At 41.2% G+C, this 18255-nt stretch overlaps 1 protein-coding gene across 1 annotated transcript; it reads left to right on the plus strand.

Annotated features, from left to right (window-relative positions):
• The first annotated feature begins 1313 nt into the window (after window positions 1–1313).
• LOC127942341 (trinucleotide repeat-containing gene 6B protein) lies at window positions 1314–16730 on the plus strand. Its single transcript, XM_052538030.1, has 20 exons — window positions 1314–1394; window positions 2940–3007; window positions 3114–3135; window positions 4787–5134; window positions 5364–7247; window positions 7333–7488; window positions 8292–8473; window positions 8564–8638; window positions 8716–8868; window positions 9338–9469; window positions 9555–9677; window positions 9756–9857; window positions 10806–11010; window positions 11247–11366; window positions 11582–11716; window positions 11973–12059; window positions 12150–12350; window positions 12431–12495; window positions 12865–13004; window positions 13655–16730. Exons 2-20 carry the CDS (start codon window positions 2963–2965, stop codon window positions 14055–14057), a joined length of 4578 nt encoding a protein of 1525 aa, XP_052393990.1. The 5' UTR covers window positions 1314–1394; window positions 2940–2962; the 3' UTR covers window positions 14058–16730.
• The last annotated feature ends 1525 nt before the right edge of the window (window positions 16731–18255 follow it).

The raw sequence follows: 18255 nt of genomic DNA on the forward strand, positions 1-18255 counted from the left end.
GAACTGATTCAAATGATTTGCGATCCCCAAACTGACTCAAATGATTCGCGATCCCGCTACGAACCGCTACGAACTCCCGAGCTGATTCAAATGATTTGCGATTCCCAAACTGACTCAAATGATTCGCGATCCCGCTCCAACTCCCAAACTGGAGTCAGATGACTCAAATGATTCGCGATCCCGCTACGAACTCCCGAACTGTTTCAAATGATTTGCGATCCCCAAACTGACTCAAGTGATTCGCGATCCCGCTACGAACTCCCGAACTGACTCAAATGATTCGCGATCCCGATACGAACTCCCGAACTGACTCAAATGATTCGCGATCTCCAAATTGACTCAAATGATTCGCGATGCCGCTACGAACTCCCGAACTGATTCAACTGATTCGCGATCCCCAAATTGACTCAAACGATTCGCGATCCCGCTCCGAACTCCCGAACTGACTCAAATGATTCGCGATCCCGCTACGAACTCCCGAACTGACTCAAATGATTTGCGATCCCAATAATACACATAATGCAAGTGTGCACATCGAGAGAAACAGCAGATGTTCATAACAACTTCTTTAACTTGAGCAAACGCTGCTAATACATGTATTTGTTAATAAAGTAAATAAAACGAAAACATTAATGTTTTAATGCTTCTGAATAAAAATAAACTATCCACTCGAAAGTCTCTGCTCATCATGACAGGACCTGGATCAGTGAGCTCAGCTGCGTCTCGGGCCGATGGCGTCACTTCCATGGAGGCATGTTGTACACGCCCCCGTCCATTGACTCCGCCCCCACGTCAAAACAGTGCCACAAAGAGAGACCTGCAGAAAAGTAGAGCGCAAAGGGAAAATGGTATCGCAAGCTCAAACTAGACTGACAAACAAAGCAGCTGCAAATAAATTAATAGATATGACCATGGAAAATATGTATTGCAAAACCATTGCTTTCGCGCTGTTTCATTTGTTTTGCAATTATTATTTTTTGTTTGCATAAAGCAAATGTATTTTCCTCAATACTTTAAATAAAATGTTTTAAATTTGTTTTTGTTTTTATTGTTTTTGTACATTTTAAACAAGGTAAATCGTTCTGATTTATTAAAATAAAAAAGTCACATACATGGATTTTTCTGGGCTAAGCCCCAGATCTCTACTCTCCTAGAACCACCCCTGGTAAGGGGGATCATTTAGATTGAATGATTCAGAAACACCCAGCAGTTTTAAACATAGACAGTAAAAGGTTTTAAACCACCCACATGGTGATAAACGCCAACTCTTGCTCTGCTGAGACCTAAGTCTCTTTTTATCGTTACCCGGTGCGCGTGCGCGTGTTTCTGTGACCTGATACCCGGATGTTGATCGTCGCAGCGTCAGTGCGCAGCTGCTGGCCGGACTTACTGAGGTGAGCAAAACAAACCCAAACATTTGCAAACATACACACCATATGTCGCGCTAGCAGCAAAATACAAACGTATAAACATTAAACGATCTGTTCGAGCCGTGTCTGAAGGCTGTCTTTGTTACGCCGCGAATGTATTTTCAGTTCTGCATTTAGTTTTGATCTCTTCATATGTTTACCATCGAAAACCGCTGAATAATTCAACGTATAGAAGACTTGCATACATTTTGTGGCCTGAAGTTATCCTTGTAGCCCTTCTCTAGTTGCTTTAATTGATATCGAAGCATATTTTTCTGTGCGTTTGAACGTTTGTGCGTGAATGCGCCATAATTAGCATGTTAGCTTGATAAGTTGAAGCAGAAAGATGTATAAATCACATTTATAGCGAAATAGACCGTTCATTTCATACAGTACAATGGTCTTTGACGTACACTGGAGAAATAATATCGATGTAAAATCATCATTCAGTGCGATGATGTATGTATCTGTGTATTTGTACTATTTGCCATCAGAGTGTTGTTTGGGTTTGTGTAAGAAAGTTTGCAAGTATTAACACACAAATAGTAGAATAAAATCTTTACTGCTTCATGATCTGGCATGGTGCAAAGATTTCCATGGCATGCATACATGAGTACATCATACCAGGTCTTTCAATAAAACAGGGCAATTAACCACAGAGATATAATGCAGGGTTCGAAATGAACTTTTTTTATTTGGTAGCACTGTTGCTCCTAACTTCAGAAAGTCACCAAAGCAATCACCAAAAATCTAGCAGCATCGCAACCACAAATGATATGTTAACAGATTTTATCATTACATTTAGTTAATGTTAGCTGTCAATCATTCAGTCGCTGACTACCACAAGAAAAAACTAATCTGGAGAGAGAAAATGACAGACAACCTATAATTAAACTCTTCTTTAGTGAGGGTTAGGAGACGGTGTTAAATTTTACATTCAGCCAGTTGCACAAAACGGCTGGGAGCTAGGGGTGTGCGATATTGACAAATGATATCTCTATTTTCTGGGATTTTATACTATAATATGAATGAGTGTTACTGTGCTGATATCTTTAGGGCTACAGTGGACAGATGACTGCTAAAAAATTTTATGTTCTTCATATTCTGTGTGGTGGTTAGTTCACAACAGTGACCCAAATTGATTTTTTCCAATAAGTTTAAATTGATTTTTACCTTTGATGGTCATTTTTTACCTTAAAGCCATTTTTTTTTTTTCTAAAAGTGTGCAATATTATTTGAGTCAAATTCTTATATTTAATTGGTCGATTATAGTAAGACATTTGGGCTGTTATCAAGCAAATTAGCTCCCTGACACCTGACAGCCGAAAGCGGTGACTGGGTGATTGACAGCTAATATTCACCAATCAAAAATCTGCATTAAAGTTAAAAATGGTTATGTAGCTTGAGACAGGTCACTGTATCCACACTCAGAAGGCAAATACTCTGAACATTTTTAGTGAAAACTGGTCGCACTCACATGAATGGTCACAATTTCGAGCCTTGATAAATGTGGTTTGTGTCATGTCACAGGAACAGGAAGGGAGCAGCAGTTCATGGAAGACAGTCACCAGAAGACAGGAGACAGCAGTCATCAGGAGGTGGGCAATGCATGTGCTGGGTTTAACTTTGTACATACTCAACAAAACACCCATTAGCTGTGTATGTGCATGCAAACGTCTGACGAGCAGTTTGTTTTTATTACAGGACTCTGAAGACAGCGCAAAAGGTTAGTAAATAGCATTTGTGCTTGGTTTGTGTAAGTAAAGTTTGATTTAAACCCACTGATCTCTATAATGTCTGGATCGCTCAGTTGTGCTCTAAACTGCCATCAGACGGTGAAACCACCAGAAGTGTTTTTACTAGTCCCTACCAGCAGAGGGCATCACTGACTGACAGCCAAAAAAACTGGCATAAAATCACCTGATTTAAAGTGCATCAATCACATGGGAATAGTTTTTAAGATATGTGTAAATGAATTATCATTTCAGATGTTATCTGCAATGTTTATGGTCTTTTTGGGCAGAATACGGAATATATTCGTTAAAGTGCTGCACAATGCCGACCAACACAGTGAAAGTGACGTGATGTGGCCAAACATGTTGACCCATACTCAGAATTAGTGCTCTGCATTTTTCAATAGGCAATAGTCTATAGAGTGAAGTCCTCCCCATTTCTTATTGTTATAAATTACTATATGTATTGCTGCAGTTTTAATGAATTACATATATGGCACAAATCTGATTTATATCCGATTTATTTCCATATATGAATAAGGCTTGAAACTGATCTTGGAATATCCGAATGCATGAGTTTTTTTTCCCTGTTAACACTTTCATAGAACAGATCTGATCTGTGTCACATGAGCCAAAAAAATGAAATTGGGTCACATTTAACTGATAGTGTAAACGAGGCCTTAGGGGGGTGATTTTGTTGCATCTGCTCATACTTTTCATTTTTCACTATATAAATTAAATATAAAGTAGACTAATCCTTGTTAGGGATGTTCATTTCGGTTATTTTTCCTAACCGACAACTTGTTAACTGATTATTAACCGTTAACCGACAAGATTATAATGGATAGAGAGTTGGACTTGTAACCCAAAGTTCGTCAGGTCCGAACTTGAATAATCAGCACTCTCTTCCACCCTCAATGCCACGACTGAAGTTGAGAGACCCTTGAGCAAGGCACCCAACACCCAACTGCTCCCCGGGCGCTGCTGCATTGGCTGCCCACTGCACTGTTTCTGTGTACACTAGTGTGTGTATGCACTTGGATGGGAAAAAATGCAGAGAACAAATTCTGAGTATGGGTCGCCATACTTGGACACATGACACTTTCACTTTTTCACTTTTCACTTTACTGTCAAGTCATCTCAGAACAGCTATATTCACAGTAAACAAACCAAGCCAATCTCAGATCTGAAACACAGTTACATTCTTGATCTAAAGCATGCTTTAAATCGCAGCCCATGCAATGTGACAATCGCACTAAGCCACATCACTGTATCGGTTTTATTTAGCTATATTGCGCAGCCCTAATTCAAAGCTTGCCATGCATCGTCTTGGAAATAAAGCTTTATGTCTTTAAGTGTACGTGTGACACTGCTTCACTTTTATGACATCATGACAGTGTCTATTATATATCATGTTGAAGTGTGTTGCTTAATATACTTAGTAAACAGTTTGCTCAATGGTTTCGGCTCTTTAAAACTTTTTTTTTTTCTGTTTGCCTGAATATTTTTGGTTACTGAAGTCACTGTTGTGCTTTATCAGGATGCATCACATCACGTCCTGTGTTGTTTAGTTAGTTTAGTTCAGATTTCAGAAATGTTAAGAAATGCATTGCAAGGTTTTTTTTCCCGCTCTGCTTTTTTCAGAATTGGTCTTATTTCCATCTCCTCCATCCCTCGTCACTCTTTCTTCTGCTTCATTACAACCCGGTTCTGACAAAAAAAACTCCCCCTGTCGTGTTGTTGGGGGTTCATCGGACCCCCCTGAGGGAGGGAACAATGCAAAGTGGACCCCTGTGGCCAACGGACAGCCCCCCTCCACGGTGTCCCAGCGCTTCATGCCCCGTGAGGTTCCTCCGCGCTTCCGCAACCAACAGGAACCAAAAGTGCTACTGAAGAGGGGCCAGCCGCCACTGTCTTGCATGCTGCTTGGGGGCGGAAACACAGGGGACACCATGCCCCAACGTCCGCTGCAGGAGCAAGCTGATGATTCAGGTGGGGCAAATTATGGACTTAATAAAATTAATTCAACAGAGCTGTGAGGTTCTTTTATAATGCTTAATAAATCTCCAAGGGCCAGGTGATGTGTAGAATTTTGTGTGTGTTTTTTTTTTTTTTTTCTGTAATAAAAGTATAATTTCTGGAAAATAAATCATGTGGTTGTTGTTGGGATTTTTTTTGTGTCTTTTGTTCTTTTCTGATATTGGGTATTTTTCTCTTCCAGATCCTACAGTAGATTCAATTTCTCAGCACACATCATCTGACGCCTCTGCCACTCCCACTTATGCAAATTACACATGGGGGCTGGGCTCAGGACGTCAACTCTCCGCTCAGGGAATGGACAAAGATAATTCTGATGTTGAGAAATGGCCAAGGCCGGAAAGCTCATGGAATAGTGATCATACTCCAAATTCTCTCAGTTCGTGGATTGATGAGTCTGATGGCCTGGGAAAGGGCAGTTCTTCTCAACTCTCTGAATATGCAGATGCCAGTGTGATAGGACGTGCATCTTCACACTCTGAGAATAAAGAATCCATTAAAAGCGTCAATCAAGACTTTATTTCAAAGGTGCCGCTGCTTTCTGGAGACCAAGAATGCACCCAAGGTCTAAATCAAAATTACAACCCAGATGAAGCATCCTCCAGTCGAAAACTCTTATTCCACACTGCTTCTGAGGAATCTTCTCCCACACCCTTGAGTCCAGCCAGTGCACTGTACCAGACACTTTGCAAAAAAGAACAACACATTACAGGAGATTGGATGGAGCTTCAAGCTGGACCAAATGGTGGTGGAGATGATGGAGCCTCCAATGAGGAAGTGTTGGATACAGGAGAAGACCCTATTGGGAAGAGCAGTGATGCAGTAAGTGGAAGTTCAGGTGGTGGCACTGGTATCTCTCACGAAGTGTTGGACAGAGATATGGTAGGTTCAAACAAACAGGCAGCTACAGGATGGACCTCAGACTCTGCGGCTGGAGCATCAAAAGAGGATGTGAGAGAGATCTCTGAGGTAAGCACAGATAGATTTCAGAACTCTTCAATGTGTGTGGACAGCATGGCATCAAAAGATGACAATCAGAAAGCAGATAATGATTGGAATGGTTCTAAGAGAGAATTAACTGTCAGAGAAAGCAATGAGGATGCCCAAAATCTGGTCCAAAGCCCCTCCAAATGTCAGGCCCTCCCGCCAGAGGAAGCCTTACAGACCATGATCAATCACACTAACCTGGATCCTAAAGTACTGTGCAACACAGGATGGGGCAAGACCCAGATCAAGCAGAATGTCGCATGGGACTTTGAGGGTGAGAGTGGGAATGTTGGCTGGGATGCAGAAGAGCACACCACCCGTAGTAAGGAAGGCTGGCAGGAAACAGTTGACTTTTCCAGTTCCAAAATGCAGAAACAGGAGGTTGGCCAGGTGGGAAGAGCTCAAGGGTGGACTGGGCATGGAGAAACAAGTGTTGGGAAAGGCCGCAATGGGAGCGGTTGGGGAGAAAGCCAGGAGGTAGAAGATACTAGCAGGAAGGATGGGACGGGGTGGAACAAGGGTGGCGGAAGTGAGTGGACTCAATTACCCGAAGGTGGAGGCTGGAATGAGGAGAGAGGCAGTCCCCACAAGAATCAGGATGAAGGGTTATGGGGCAGACCTGAAGGGTCGGGACAGCGGAGTGGTGGCTTGGCAGGCAGCAGTGTCAAACAGGACCAGGGATGGGGTGAGAAGCTTCTTCCATCACAGATACCAAACAAACAAGCAGCACTTAAAACCCAAAATCAACAACCGCAGCAGCAATCACAAACCCAGCAGCAAATGCCGGAATATCCAAAGGCATTGCAGGATCAGGGTCGTCCAAGAGAGACAGACGACCAGAGGAAGGGGTCTGGGTGGACCTGTGGACCCATCCCTCAGATGCCTTTAGTTGCAGAGCCGAGTGGGTGGGATGAACCCTCGCCGCAGTCCATCAACCGGAAGATGGAAATCGATGATGGCACATCTGCATGGGGAGATCCGTCACGCTACAGCAGAGCCGTCAATCGGTGGGATAAGAACAGCCCACAGGACCAACAGCAGTCGTCTGGAAGACAGGCTGGAGCTCCATCTAAGACTTCTGGTAAGAAGCCGGCAGTGCATTTTGAAACAGTTAAATCATTTTGAAAGAGAAACATCCCATTCATCAACACATGTACATCTTATAGTTCCTGCGACTTGGGCACGCAGCAGTGATCCCTCCGATTCGTCCATGAACAGCAGTACAGCTTCTTGGGGGAAGTCGTTTGATGGTTGGGGGGAATCCAGTGATCCAGGGAAAGGAGGAGGATGGGGAAACGTGCATTCCCATTCTACTAAGTGTAGTAAGAGACCGTCTAAGTGTACATGCTCAAGGGTTGCCAAGTCTGTGGGTTTCGCAAGGAATTGGGCCTATTTTAAACTATTGGCAGAATTTTTCCCTGTGGGTTAAACGTTGGGCACTTTGCACAAATTATGAATGTATTTAAATATTCTACCCAATTTATATTCTACAAATGATAAAACTATACTTAATGAGACACACTGTTCACAACTACTATTATACAGTGATTATGTGGGCTAGTTTGTGATAATCATTGAAATACCTTTTTTTGCCCATTGGCTTGGTTTTGTTTTTAGATCTGGCAACCCTGAGCACAACTGTAAGATGAAAGATGTCGATTTCTCAAATGGCTGCATGACTACGACAAAAATCCTAATTGTTGATTATTTCAGTTGATATTATAATTGTGGTTTATTAATTTTAAATAATAGAATGTACATTCAAATTGTTTTTTGTTGGAGGTAAGTGAATGTTGTGTCCTGTAAATAGATTACACATCCCAACTTGTCTAAAATTGCTGGGCATAATTGCATATTTGGTCGCTAATATTATTTTGGTTTGGTGATCTGCTATTACAACCAGTCACACACATATTTGCAGAGTAGATGAACGGAAATGTTAAGCATTACAAAAATGTTCTAAATGGTAACGATCCTGATAATGAGAGTAAATCTAAATGTAATGCTGGATAATTAAGTCTTTTCACAATTAGGTAATCATGGCAGCCATGTTTAATTAATTTCCTGTTAATTGTGGAACTTTTCAAGTGTGTCATTTGAGCTGTTCTTCATATTTGCTATTAAGGTTCAAAGTCTATGCAAGAGGGATGGGGTGACGAGGGCTCGAATGTGTCCCGACACTCCAGTTTGGAGGAAGAGGATGGTGGCTCTGGTGTTTGGGGCAGTCGAGGATCTCAAAGCAACATGTCCACATACAACTCCGGGGGCTGGGGACAAGGTCAGGGGGCAAGGAGACACAATGCTAAGGTATGTTGGGAGATCTGTTTGACCTCACCAAGCCTTTTTGACTTAGGGAAAACTATTGACTCCCGAGTAACCCTTTGGTTTGTCCCACAGAGCCCTCTTAAAGGCAACAGTGGGGACTCGTGGGCATCTCCTGTGACTCGGCAGTTCTCAAACATGAGCGTAATGGTAAGTTCGTCATTACCACTTTGCTGATCTGCTCTTGTGTGCTGCTGCTATAGAAATATGCTGCATGTGTTTGAAAGGATGAAGACTCCAGTATGGGTCACGATAGTAGGCACGACAGAAGAGGAATGAATGATGGTGAGATACGGAGAGGCGGTAGGACTGGGGGTGCTTTCCGTTCACAGACTTCCAAAGAGACGCCATGCGGAGAGACCGGACCTTACCTGGACAAGGTACTGAGACACATCCAATCCCATCTTTACGTAAACAAATATCCCATGGCATTTAAATGCAGAAACACTCTTAAGAACGAAAAGCAAATGGACTTATTCCAGTCCTGAGAGACACTGGAGCAACCTGAGGTTATGGGATCAGATTTATCTGAAGCTACTCAATATCAAGTGCTTTTTTTGGTATGATTCGATGAGCAGTTTCACTCAAGAGTATGTCACCATATAGAAGTCCATTGTAGCTTCTGCTTCATGCTGGCTGTTCAAAGTCATGAGTGTTGAAGTCTAACTAAAAATCCTCTAAAGCCCTAAGTGACGTGACATTCAGCCAAGTATGGTGACCTAAGTCGTGGTATTGCCAGCCTGAGATTTGAACCCACAACCCTAGGGTTAGGAGTTAAACTCTCTAACCACTAGGCCATGACTTCCCCCTAAGCTTTAACGATTGCACTTCTTTGCTGTTGTTTTGAAGGTTGGAGGTCATAGTATGTTTGGCGGTGGTGGGATTCCTCCATTGAGAGGGATTCATCAGGCTGGTGTGCACCCCTTAAACCCTTCCCCTGGGATACGAGCACAAGTGCCTCATCAGTTCCTGCCGCCTCAGGTTAGTTTGTGATCTTGGTTTTAACACTGATAAATGGATGTTTAATAGCTTACAGTCATACCATGGTTTCTCTGTTGTTGTGCAGGTTCCTGGGCCAATGTTAAAGCCAATGGCGCCCCCTAGTGGAGGCATGTTCCCTCCACAGCTTTCCCCCCAACACCTCGCCATGCTCAGTGGCATTCATCCACACATGCAACAGTTTCAACTGGTATGTATCACATTCAGTCCTATGATGTAAGGTGTTTAAAAAAGGTGTTGTTTTACTGTTTTATGTACATTATCTCAGGCCTGTCAGCTCATATTGCAACAACAACAACAGCAGCAGCAACAGTTTCTGAATCAGAGGAAGTTTCCTCCTCCTGTGAGACAACAGTATGACCCACAGCAGGTACAGCACCCAAAAACAGCACAGCGCCCCCTACTGAATAATATTCAAATGAGCAGTTACTGGACTGAAGCAACTTAATTTTAATTAATTGTCTATTTATAAGTCATATTCAAATGTGAGTATCTAATATGACCATCATCCTTTTTAGGAACGTTTTTGTTTCTCATGATCTCTCAGTCAGGATTGTGTATCAGCAAATATCGGCATCTGCACTAAATTGCATATTTTTGCTCCGTTTGAGTCTCTGAATAAATCTGAGCTGTTTTTTTTTTCATATTCTGACTGAATCAGACTAAATGAGCCATAAAAGCCTGATGCATCAAATACGATAAAAATCATAAAATGCATATGCCGACTGAAATATTTTGTTTATGGGTTCATTAAATGGTTAATAAAAAAAATAAATAAAAAAAACTTTCCTATGAAATTATTGTAACTAACTGATGTCTTGACTGAAATATCTGCAATAGTGAACTTTCAATAATCTGAAGTTAAAACATGTTAATACATTTTAGTTATTTTTATTGTTTCTTGCTAAAGTATCTAAAAATGCCTGAAGCAAGATGCATAAGATATTAAGACCTGGGGCCAGTAGTATAAGCTTAGCCTCTATGTTAAGACAATATCTTAAGTATGAGTTTGACCAACTAGCAGTTAGCCAATAAGTAATCAGTCTTATTTTTGGATTTAACTTGGACCTTGCTTTCAGGTATTTTCTCTACTTAGAAAACTTGCAGATTTACACTTTTTATGTATAAATAAGTCAATATAACCTTACAATCGAGATTAAATCTATAATAAGTCTTTATATCTTATCCAGTGTTGCTTCTAAAAATAAATTATTGTTTTAGGATTTGTAGTTATTTAAACTGGAATGGAAATACTCATGCTTTGAAAGAACTTTTGTATGGACCAAGTGCATTTCATTAACGTGTGTTTTCTTTGTAGTTGGCACGGATCATGGCAATTCTGCAGCAGCAGGGTGTCGGTGGGCCCAGACTCTCTCCGCCCCCCATGGGAGGACACGTCCCCAAACACCCAGATGCACACCTCCACCAGCTGGGCATGAACGCCCACAAACAGCCTGATGGGCCGGTGCATGCTGCCATGGGAGGATCTGAGCTGCACAGCAAAGCTCCTGCTGCTTTCACAGGTGAGGACCTCACCTCCTCAAACACATGAGTGAATGAATGAATGAGTCTTACACGGTTGAGCAGATTTTATTGGAATGTGCTGCTTTAAATGATACTAGAGGATGGTTTTATTCAAAAATGTAATTAAAGGAATAAATGAATGTTGTTGTTATTAAAAATATGTGAATTCCCACCCGAGAATAGGAGTTTGTGTTAGTGATTGGATGGGTGTTCAGCTCTGTGTCTGTGTGTTCAGGGCCGGTCCAGCAGGCCGGCGGATCCTCCTTCTCTCAGTACGATGTTTTGGGCGGCAGCTGGCACCGAAGCGCTGGAGGGAAAGTCGACACATCTCCCATCAACCCCACCTGGCCTCCAGGTAACATTCAGACCACATCTTGCATGTATTAGTGATTTCCTTGTTTTGAATTGGTGAAAATACTCGATTCATTTTACTTTTCCATCACATTCAGCCCAGCTCAGTATTTTATGTCAGATATTATATTAAAGTCACCCAACTTCATGAGCCTCACAGGATGCAAGTGTTTGACTTTCTTATGCCTTCATTGCTTTAATATGTCATCTCACTCTTAGAGTTTCAGCCGGGCGTCCCGTGGAAGGGTGTCCAGAGCCCCGAGCCAGAGCCTGACCCCTACATGAACCCTGCGGGAATAATGGGATCCTCCGTGCTCAGTGACGCCGAGCATCATCTGCTGCAAGACAGCACAGGTACTGAGACCGGGAGAGTGCAAGAAACAATTTAAATCATGTGCACAAAATACTGATCTGTTCCCTCATTTCACACAAAAAGCAAGGACATAAAATTAGTAAAAGAGAAAAAGTGTAATCTATCAATCAGACAGCAGAAGACATACAGTAGACTGCGTTCAGTTTTATTGAGCAAAGTTTTTTCATTTTTGAGGCTTTAGAAATGTGATCTGCGTTGCATGCTTGAGAGTGTAACTGTGTGTGTGTCTGTGATCAGGGTCAAACTCTCTGAACACCTGTATGCCTTCACCTGGTGCCTGGCCGTACAGTGCCTCAGAAACACCCCTCGCTGCTCACGGCACAGGTAACGCTGGCTAAAAAACCTTTGTGCATTTTCAGTAAAATGGTATTCAGCATGTTCATAGCATTTCGCATCTCCTCGTGCTGTTTCCAGCTAAATACTCCGAGCAGAAGTCCAGCTGGCCGCCGGAGCCCATCGGACACGGCAAGTCATGGCGGACCAACCGCAACGCTGCTCACATGTCCCGCCCCCCTCCGGGTCTCAGTCAGAAGCAGCTGTGGGCGGGGGAGGGGCCTTGGATGCCCAGGGCCTGGGGGGGCGGAGCCAGTGGCCCAGAGCCGCCCTTTAAATCAGGTACTGCAGGCACACATTAACACGTCACATTCACACAGGCATATGTGAAGATCAACCTGTTCATGTCCCGTGCTCTTCAGAGTGGAGCGATGGAGGAGCTTCAGCGGGAAAATCATGGCTGTTACTGCGAAACCTCACGCCACAGGTCTGTATACACACACACATACACACACATTTGTTTTTGTGTAAAGTGAGTTCATCCCATAGGCATAATGGTTTTTATACTGTACTAACTGTATATTCTATGGCCTTACACCAACCCTACACATAACCCTCACAGAAAACTTTGTGCACCATCAAAATAAAAGTCCCGCTTTGAACACATCTGCCAAGAAAAAAAACGTATCGGCCGATATTTGAAAAATGCCAAATATGGGCCGATATATCGGCCAACCACTAATCTGAAGCATTTGCTGCAACTTAAATGTCGGTTTTAAGCGGTTTTCTGTATTTATCGGGATATTTAGTATAGCAAATCACTACATTGTTGTGTTTTCCTGTGGTTTGTGTGCAGATCGATGGCTCGACCTTAAAGACGATCTGTCTACAACACGGCCCTCTTCTGACCTTTCACCTCGGCCTGACGCAGGGCAGCGCTCTGATTCGCTACTGCAGCCCTCATGAAGCCGCCAAAGCCCAGAGCGCCCTGCATATGTGAGTCACACACACACACACACACACACACACTTCAATTAATAATGAATTATAGATATGGTCAATTACATGTTTATAATCCTCTGTCAGGCAGAGATGTAAAGAGTTACTGAAAACCATAATTGAGTAAAAATTCAGATACCTTAAAACAAAAATGACTCAGTTACAGGTCATCAATTCCAGTGTTACTTAAGTATTTGATTTAAACAGTACTTAAGTATTTTACTCGTACTGAATGACGGCTGAGCTTCACTAGTCCTCAACACCTACGAAACGTGCAAAATGACAGTATAATTACATCATTTTATAAAATTAATGCAATGATATTTTCTTTTTATGCACATTCATAATTTAGATATATTTCAATGTCACATATTTTATTTCTGTAGATGTACAGATCAATCGTATCTAGAGGCGCTCAATTTACTGATACTGTTCCAATGACAAAATCAATAACTTATAATTATATTTACTGCCATTTAAATGGCTGGTGGATGCAAAACATGCCTGATTGAGTTCAGTATGTCACAATGCAGGTCACACCAACACCCCGAAAGTGTTAACATGTTGATAAACTGACTTAATGTCAAACATGAATGCTAGGACTTTCTAGTCAGTTTTCTAGTGATCTGAAGTGTTTTCATGTTTAGGTGTGTTCTGGGAAACACCACCATCCTGGCCGAGTTCATGAGTGAGGAGGACGTCATCAGTTACTTCACACATTCCCAGGCCGCGGGGTCACCCGAGGGCTCTCCCGGCTCTGAGCCTGCCCCGAGAGAGGGTGAGCGTCCTGTGGGCATCAGGGCGGACGGAGACGCGGCGGTGGGCTGGCAGGGGCTGGACGTGATGGCCGGCTCCGCGGTGGAAGCCCCGGGACTCGCCCTCCTCAGCCAATGGAGCAACAGCGCAGGGGAGGGGGCGGGGAAAGGGGTCTGGGGGGGCGTGGCTCTCGGTTACCACGGCAGCAGCCTATGGGGCGGTCCTCAGTTAGAGGACGGCACAGCTGGGTTGTTGCCAGGCAACCTGCTTGGAGGCGGGACAGACAGTTTGTGATTGACAGCAGTCAGTTATTGAGATACTGGTACGTGGAGTTTAAAGTGCGTCAAACTGCAAACGCAATGATTGTTTCCAAACATGTGGAAGCCCTTGCATTATCATAATATTTCAGTCTAGTTTTCACAAGACAAGGGTGAATCTCATTAAAACATTTCATTTTTTTTTAACCCCAAACATCCAAGGAAAAATAATTTATACTGTGCATAAGTTTATTTTAGGCCCATTAAGAAATTTCATTGTGATTATTATTTTTAATGACAGTTCCCAGTTAATTCAAATTGCTGTTATTAATGCATTAATGCATATATGGTAATTTTTTATTTATATATAAAGGTTGTACTACAAATATTACTGTGATGAATAAATACTAGTGGAATTGTCTTAAAAATATCACAATGCAAAAAAATCGTCTAAATGTAAAATTAAACAAGTTCTTGAGGTATATTTTTATTTATTGAATGAAACATAAGTCACCAAAAAGCGTAATGTGTGGCCTCTGTATGTTTTCATTATTTTTGCAATTGTTTCTGGCGACACACTGCAACTTTAAGACACACACACTTCGAACAAACACTCGCATTCAGAGAGCTACATTTCCGCACAAACACTGGACGAGTCGACAGGCTTTTCTATCTATCCAGTGAGATATTAAACACACACAGGTGCAGTGTGAGCGTCATAGGGATTTGCTTACAGACATTCTCATCATTGCCAGAGTTAAGCTATCATATATTCGAATGCAGGGACTGTTTCTAAAGGCCTTCTTTCTCTCTCACACACAAACACACTGCTCAACTTGAACGACTGATTTCAGTTTGATGCTATGCTGGCACTATTTGACTCTTCGACAGCAGATTTATTGATTTAATTAGAGAGCAACAGCATTCGAAGCTGCCAGGTGCGTGAAAATAACCAAAAAAAAACACACCTAGGTCTCATTTTGCCCCAGAATCAAGTCAAAATCAAAAGCCTATTTTTAGAACAAGTTCATTTTTTTTCTTCATTGTGATTTATTTTAATGATGACCGAGCACATGTACTCCCTCATTTTCAGTATTGTAATGTGCGACGTTTTCTACTTCTCATTGCCGTAACGACATTGTCTAATTTCCTATATTACAGTTAAATATTGTAATGCAATTAGCTTAAAATTGAAATAAACAAATGCTTTACATTTTAAAATATTCTAAAAAATGCAGTTTTCTGCGTGATCGTAATGAGAAATGCAGAGAGTTTCAACTATCCATAAAATGTGCTCCTCATTATTTCTGTGGGATTCAGGAGTGAAAATGCTTCCCTGTGTTTTGGGAGGTTCACGAAGGCGATGTTTCTGTCGCTCCGTTCCTCGTCCAGCGCAGCGTTCCTGTGGACTTGTGTGTCTTAAACGCATCTGATCTCTCATTCAGACCTTCCACTGTTCCCTTCTTGATCTGTTCGTCAGGCTCGCTGTCACATTTATATGATTCGTACATTGTTTTTATTTGTTTGCTAAGGCTATACAAGTTATCTTCAAAGACTTTCACGTGATCGGACGGACGTCTATACTGTGTGTTTGTGTGCACTTTACTGTTTTTGGTCTGTGTTTGTGAGTTTGTGTGCAGCTGTACATTGTTGATTGTGCACTATACACTGCTGGTTGTGTTTTACCAACATTGGCATTATCGGGTTTCTGCGATTGCCGTTTCTTTTGTGTTTTTTAAGCGTACTCATGTAGCCTTTTGTATCGGCTGAACTGCAATAATGAATCTACAAGCATTTTTAAGACATGAGCGCGTGACGGCGTCTCTGCCAAACTTATCCACCTGTCCAGAGTTTACAAACAGCTGGAAGATGTGTGTTTTTATGTGTCTGTACTGTTGTTTTTGTTTTCAATTGAGACTTTAACACTCCTTTTAGTGTTCTGATTTTTGAGATTTTACAAAGAGAGAAAAAAAGAAGTGAGTTTATTTAAATAAAAGTGACATGCAGCTGTTCTAAAGACTGAAGGATCAGATGTTTGCCTGTTTTTGTGGGTTCTGGACTCATTTTGTCACAGATTGTGTGTCTCAGCTGTGAAACTGTCTGTGTTTAGAGGTAAAAGTGAACTGCTTTTCTTTGACTCACTGATCATTAATAGGAAAATTAATCAGCGGTTTCACATGTAGATTTTATTTGATTAGGTAGATGTTTTGATTTGATGGTCTTTCATTTTTAATGTAATTTTATTTCCAGTAGCATTAATCATTAGATACTACTGAATGCACATTGAAATGGATTTATTTTTCCATATACAGTATAAATTTGTATTATTAATATGGATTATTATCTCCGCTCAGCTGCTAACCTGTCAGTGTGAAAGGTAAGTTAGCAGGTTTTCGTTCAGTTGTGTACATTTAATCAAAGTCGTCTTACCTTTTAATTGTGAATGTTTGGTTTGTAATTACAGATGATCTTTAATCTTTATTTCTTAAGTAAATCTTATAGTAAATATAAATACATCAAACAATTACACTATCCTAGTTGATGCACATTAGTTCAAGAGTCATATATAGCTAATATGAGTTATATATACAATGGTAAAGTGCTAAACAAACTTGAGTGTGGCAATCTTTATGCTACTTGTGTGTATTTATGTTTGAGTTTCTTTTTTTGGATTCCAGAACTTGCATTAAATTTTGTATATTTTCACATTGCACATTGTTTCAAAGCATCTTGACAGAATGTAATTTTTTATAATCTTATAATTCCAGATTAAACAGGATAGTTTGGAGACGCTAAACATGAGCCACAAGTTTGCTAATAGTGTTTATAGAGTGAGTAAATGTACGCAATAAATAATGTAATGTTTCTAAGATGAATTCAGTCGTTTATTTTGAGGTAAAACCTGTAGTTGTAGTTTCGTTTTCAGTTTATGTTGTGACGTGTGAATATGTTTTTAAAAAATGCTTTTATTTCACTATTTTGTAAAGTTTAGGCACTTAAAAAAATATATATGTTCTGTTTTATTGTATTTTTGGAAGACATTCATACAGTGGCACAATTTCCATTTGTCTACAAATGTAATTTCAATTCAGATTAATTCGTATAGCGCTTTTCACATTAGCCTACTCATCGTTTCAATCTACTTTACGATTTAGAGCGATCTCGACAATCTCTTCTCAGAAGGTGAATGTGTAAAAGTAATGAACAGTTCAAGATAATAGACTCACACAGCTTGCTATATTAACTATTATTATTATTATTATTATTATTATTAATTTCAATAGTTTAACCGAACAGACTGGTACCCTACTCATATTTGCAGGAACTGCGGATCAGATTATCTTAGGTCAGATTAGGCATTTAAAGACGTATTAATAAACGCATTAAAGCTGCAGTAGGTAACTTTTGTAAAAAAATATATTTTTTACATATTTATTAAACCTGTCATTATGTCCTGACAGTAGAATAGGAGACAGATAATCTGTGAAAAAAATCAAGCTCCTCTGGCTCCTCCCAGTGGTCCTATTGCCATTTGAAGAAACTCCATCGCTCCCGGTAAAAACAACCAATCAGAGCTGCGGTCCTTAACTTTGTTTGTGTTCAAAATGTAGAAAAATGAACATAATAAGCGAGTACACCATGAATCCATTTTCCAAACTGTGTTTTTGGCTTGTCCTGAATCACTAGGGTGCACCTATAATAAGTCTTTATATTCAGACTATTTTAGATTGCTTCGGGGGTACCGCGGCGGAGTAACCCAGTACCTTTGTGATTCTTCATAGACATAAACAGAGAGAAGTAGTTCCGGCTACGATGTTCTTCCGCAAGACGCAAGCAGTTCTGTTTATTAACCGCTAGAGCGTCAAAAGTTCCCTACCGCAGCTTTAATGAAGCGTCGCGTTCTGTGGGCTTGATGACGTCACTGCGAGAGGACGCTCGCTCTTGTCTCGGAACGACACGCGTCCTGAGATTGTCTTTATGGAACAACAGCAACATCATGTTTCCTTGTTTGTAAATAAAGCAGCGCTGTGCTTATTAACAATACTTCATAAGAAAGGAAGAGAAAACACTATTGCCGTCAAAACTTCTCAGATGACAGTCAGTTCCCTTCAAAGATATTCATTAACCCCTCGTCCCCAATTCAGTATTTAGGATTTTGTTCCACTATCTCGCCCGTCGTGAACAGTGAGCTGCTCCGCTGTTAGAGGATCGTCTCACTATTATCACTGTACCAT

This window comes from Carassius gibelio, chromosome A3, assembly GCF_023724105.1.
Source record: "Carassius gibelio isolate Cgi1373 ecotype wild population from Czech Republic chromosome A3, carGib1.2-hapl.c, whole genome shotgun sequence".
Classification (NCBI taxonomy): domain Eukaryota; kingdom Metazoa; phylum Chordata; class Actinopteri; order Cypriniformes; family Cyprinidae; genus Carassius; species Carassius gibelio.

Excerpts from the sequence above, each read along its gene's own strand:
- LOC127942341 (XM_052538030.1), top strand. The coding sequence starts at position 2,963 with ATGGAAGACAGTCACCAGAAGACAGGAGACAGCAGTCATCAGGAG. Across the intron at positions 3,136-4,786 it reads CTCTGAAGACAGCGCAAAAG|AATTGGTCTTATTTCCATCT; the intron begins GTTAGTAAATAG and ends TGCTTTTTTCAG. Across the intron at positions 13,005-13,654 it reads GCCCAGAGCGCCCTGCATAT|GTGTGTTCTGGGAAACACCA; the intron begins GTGAGTCACACA and ends TTTCATGTTTAG.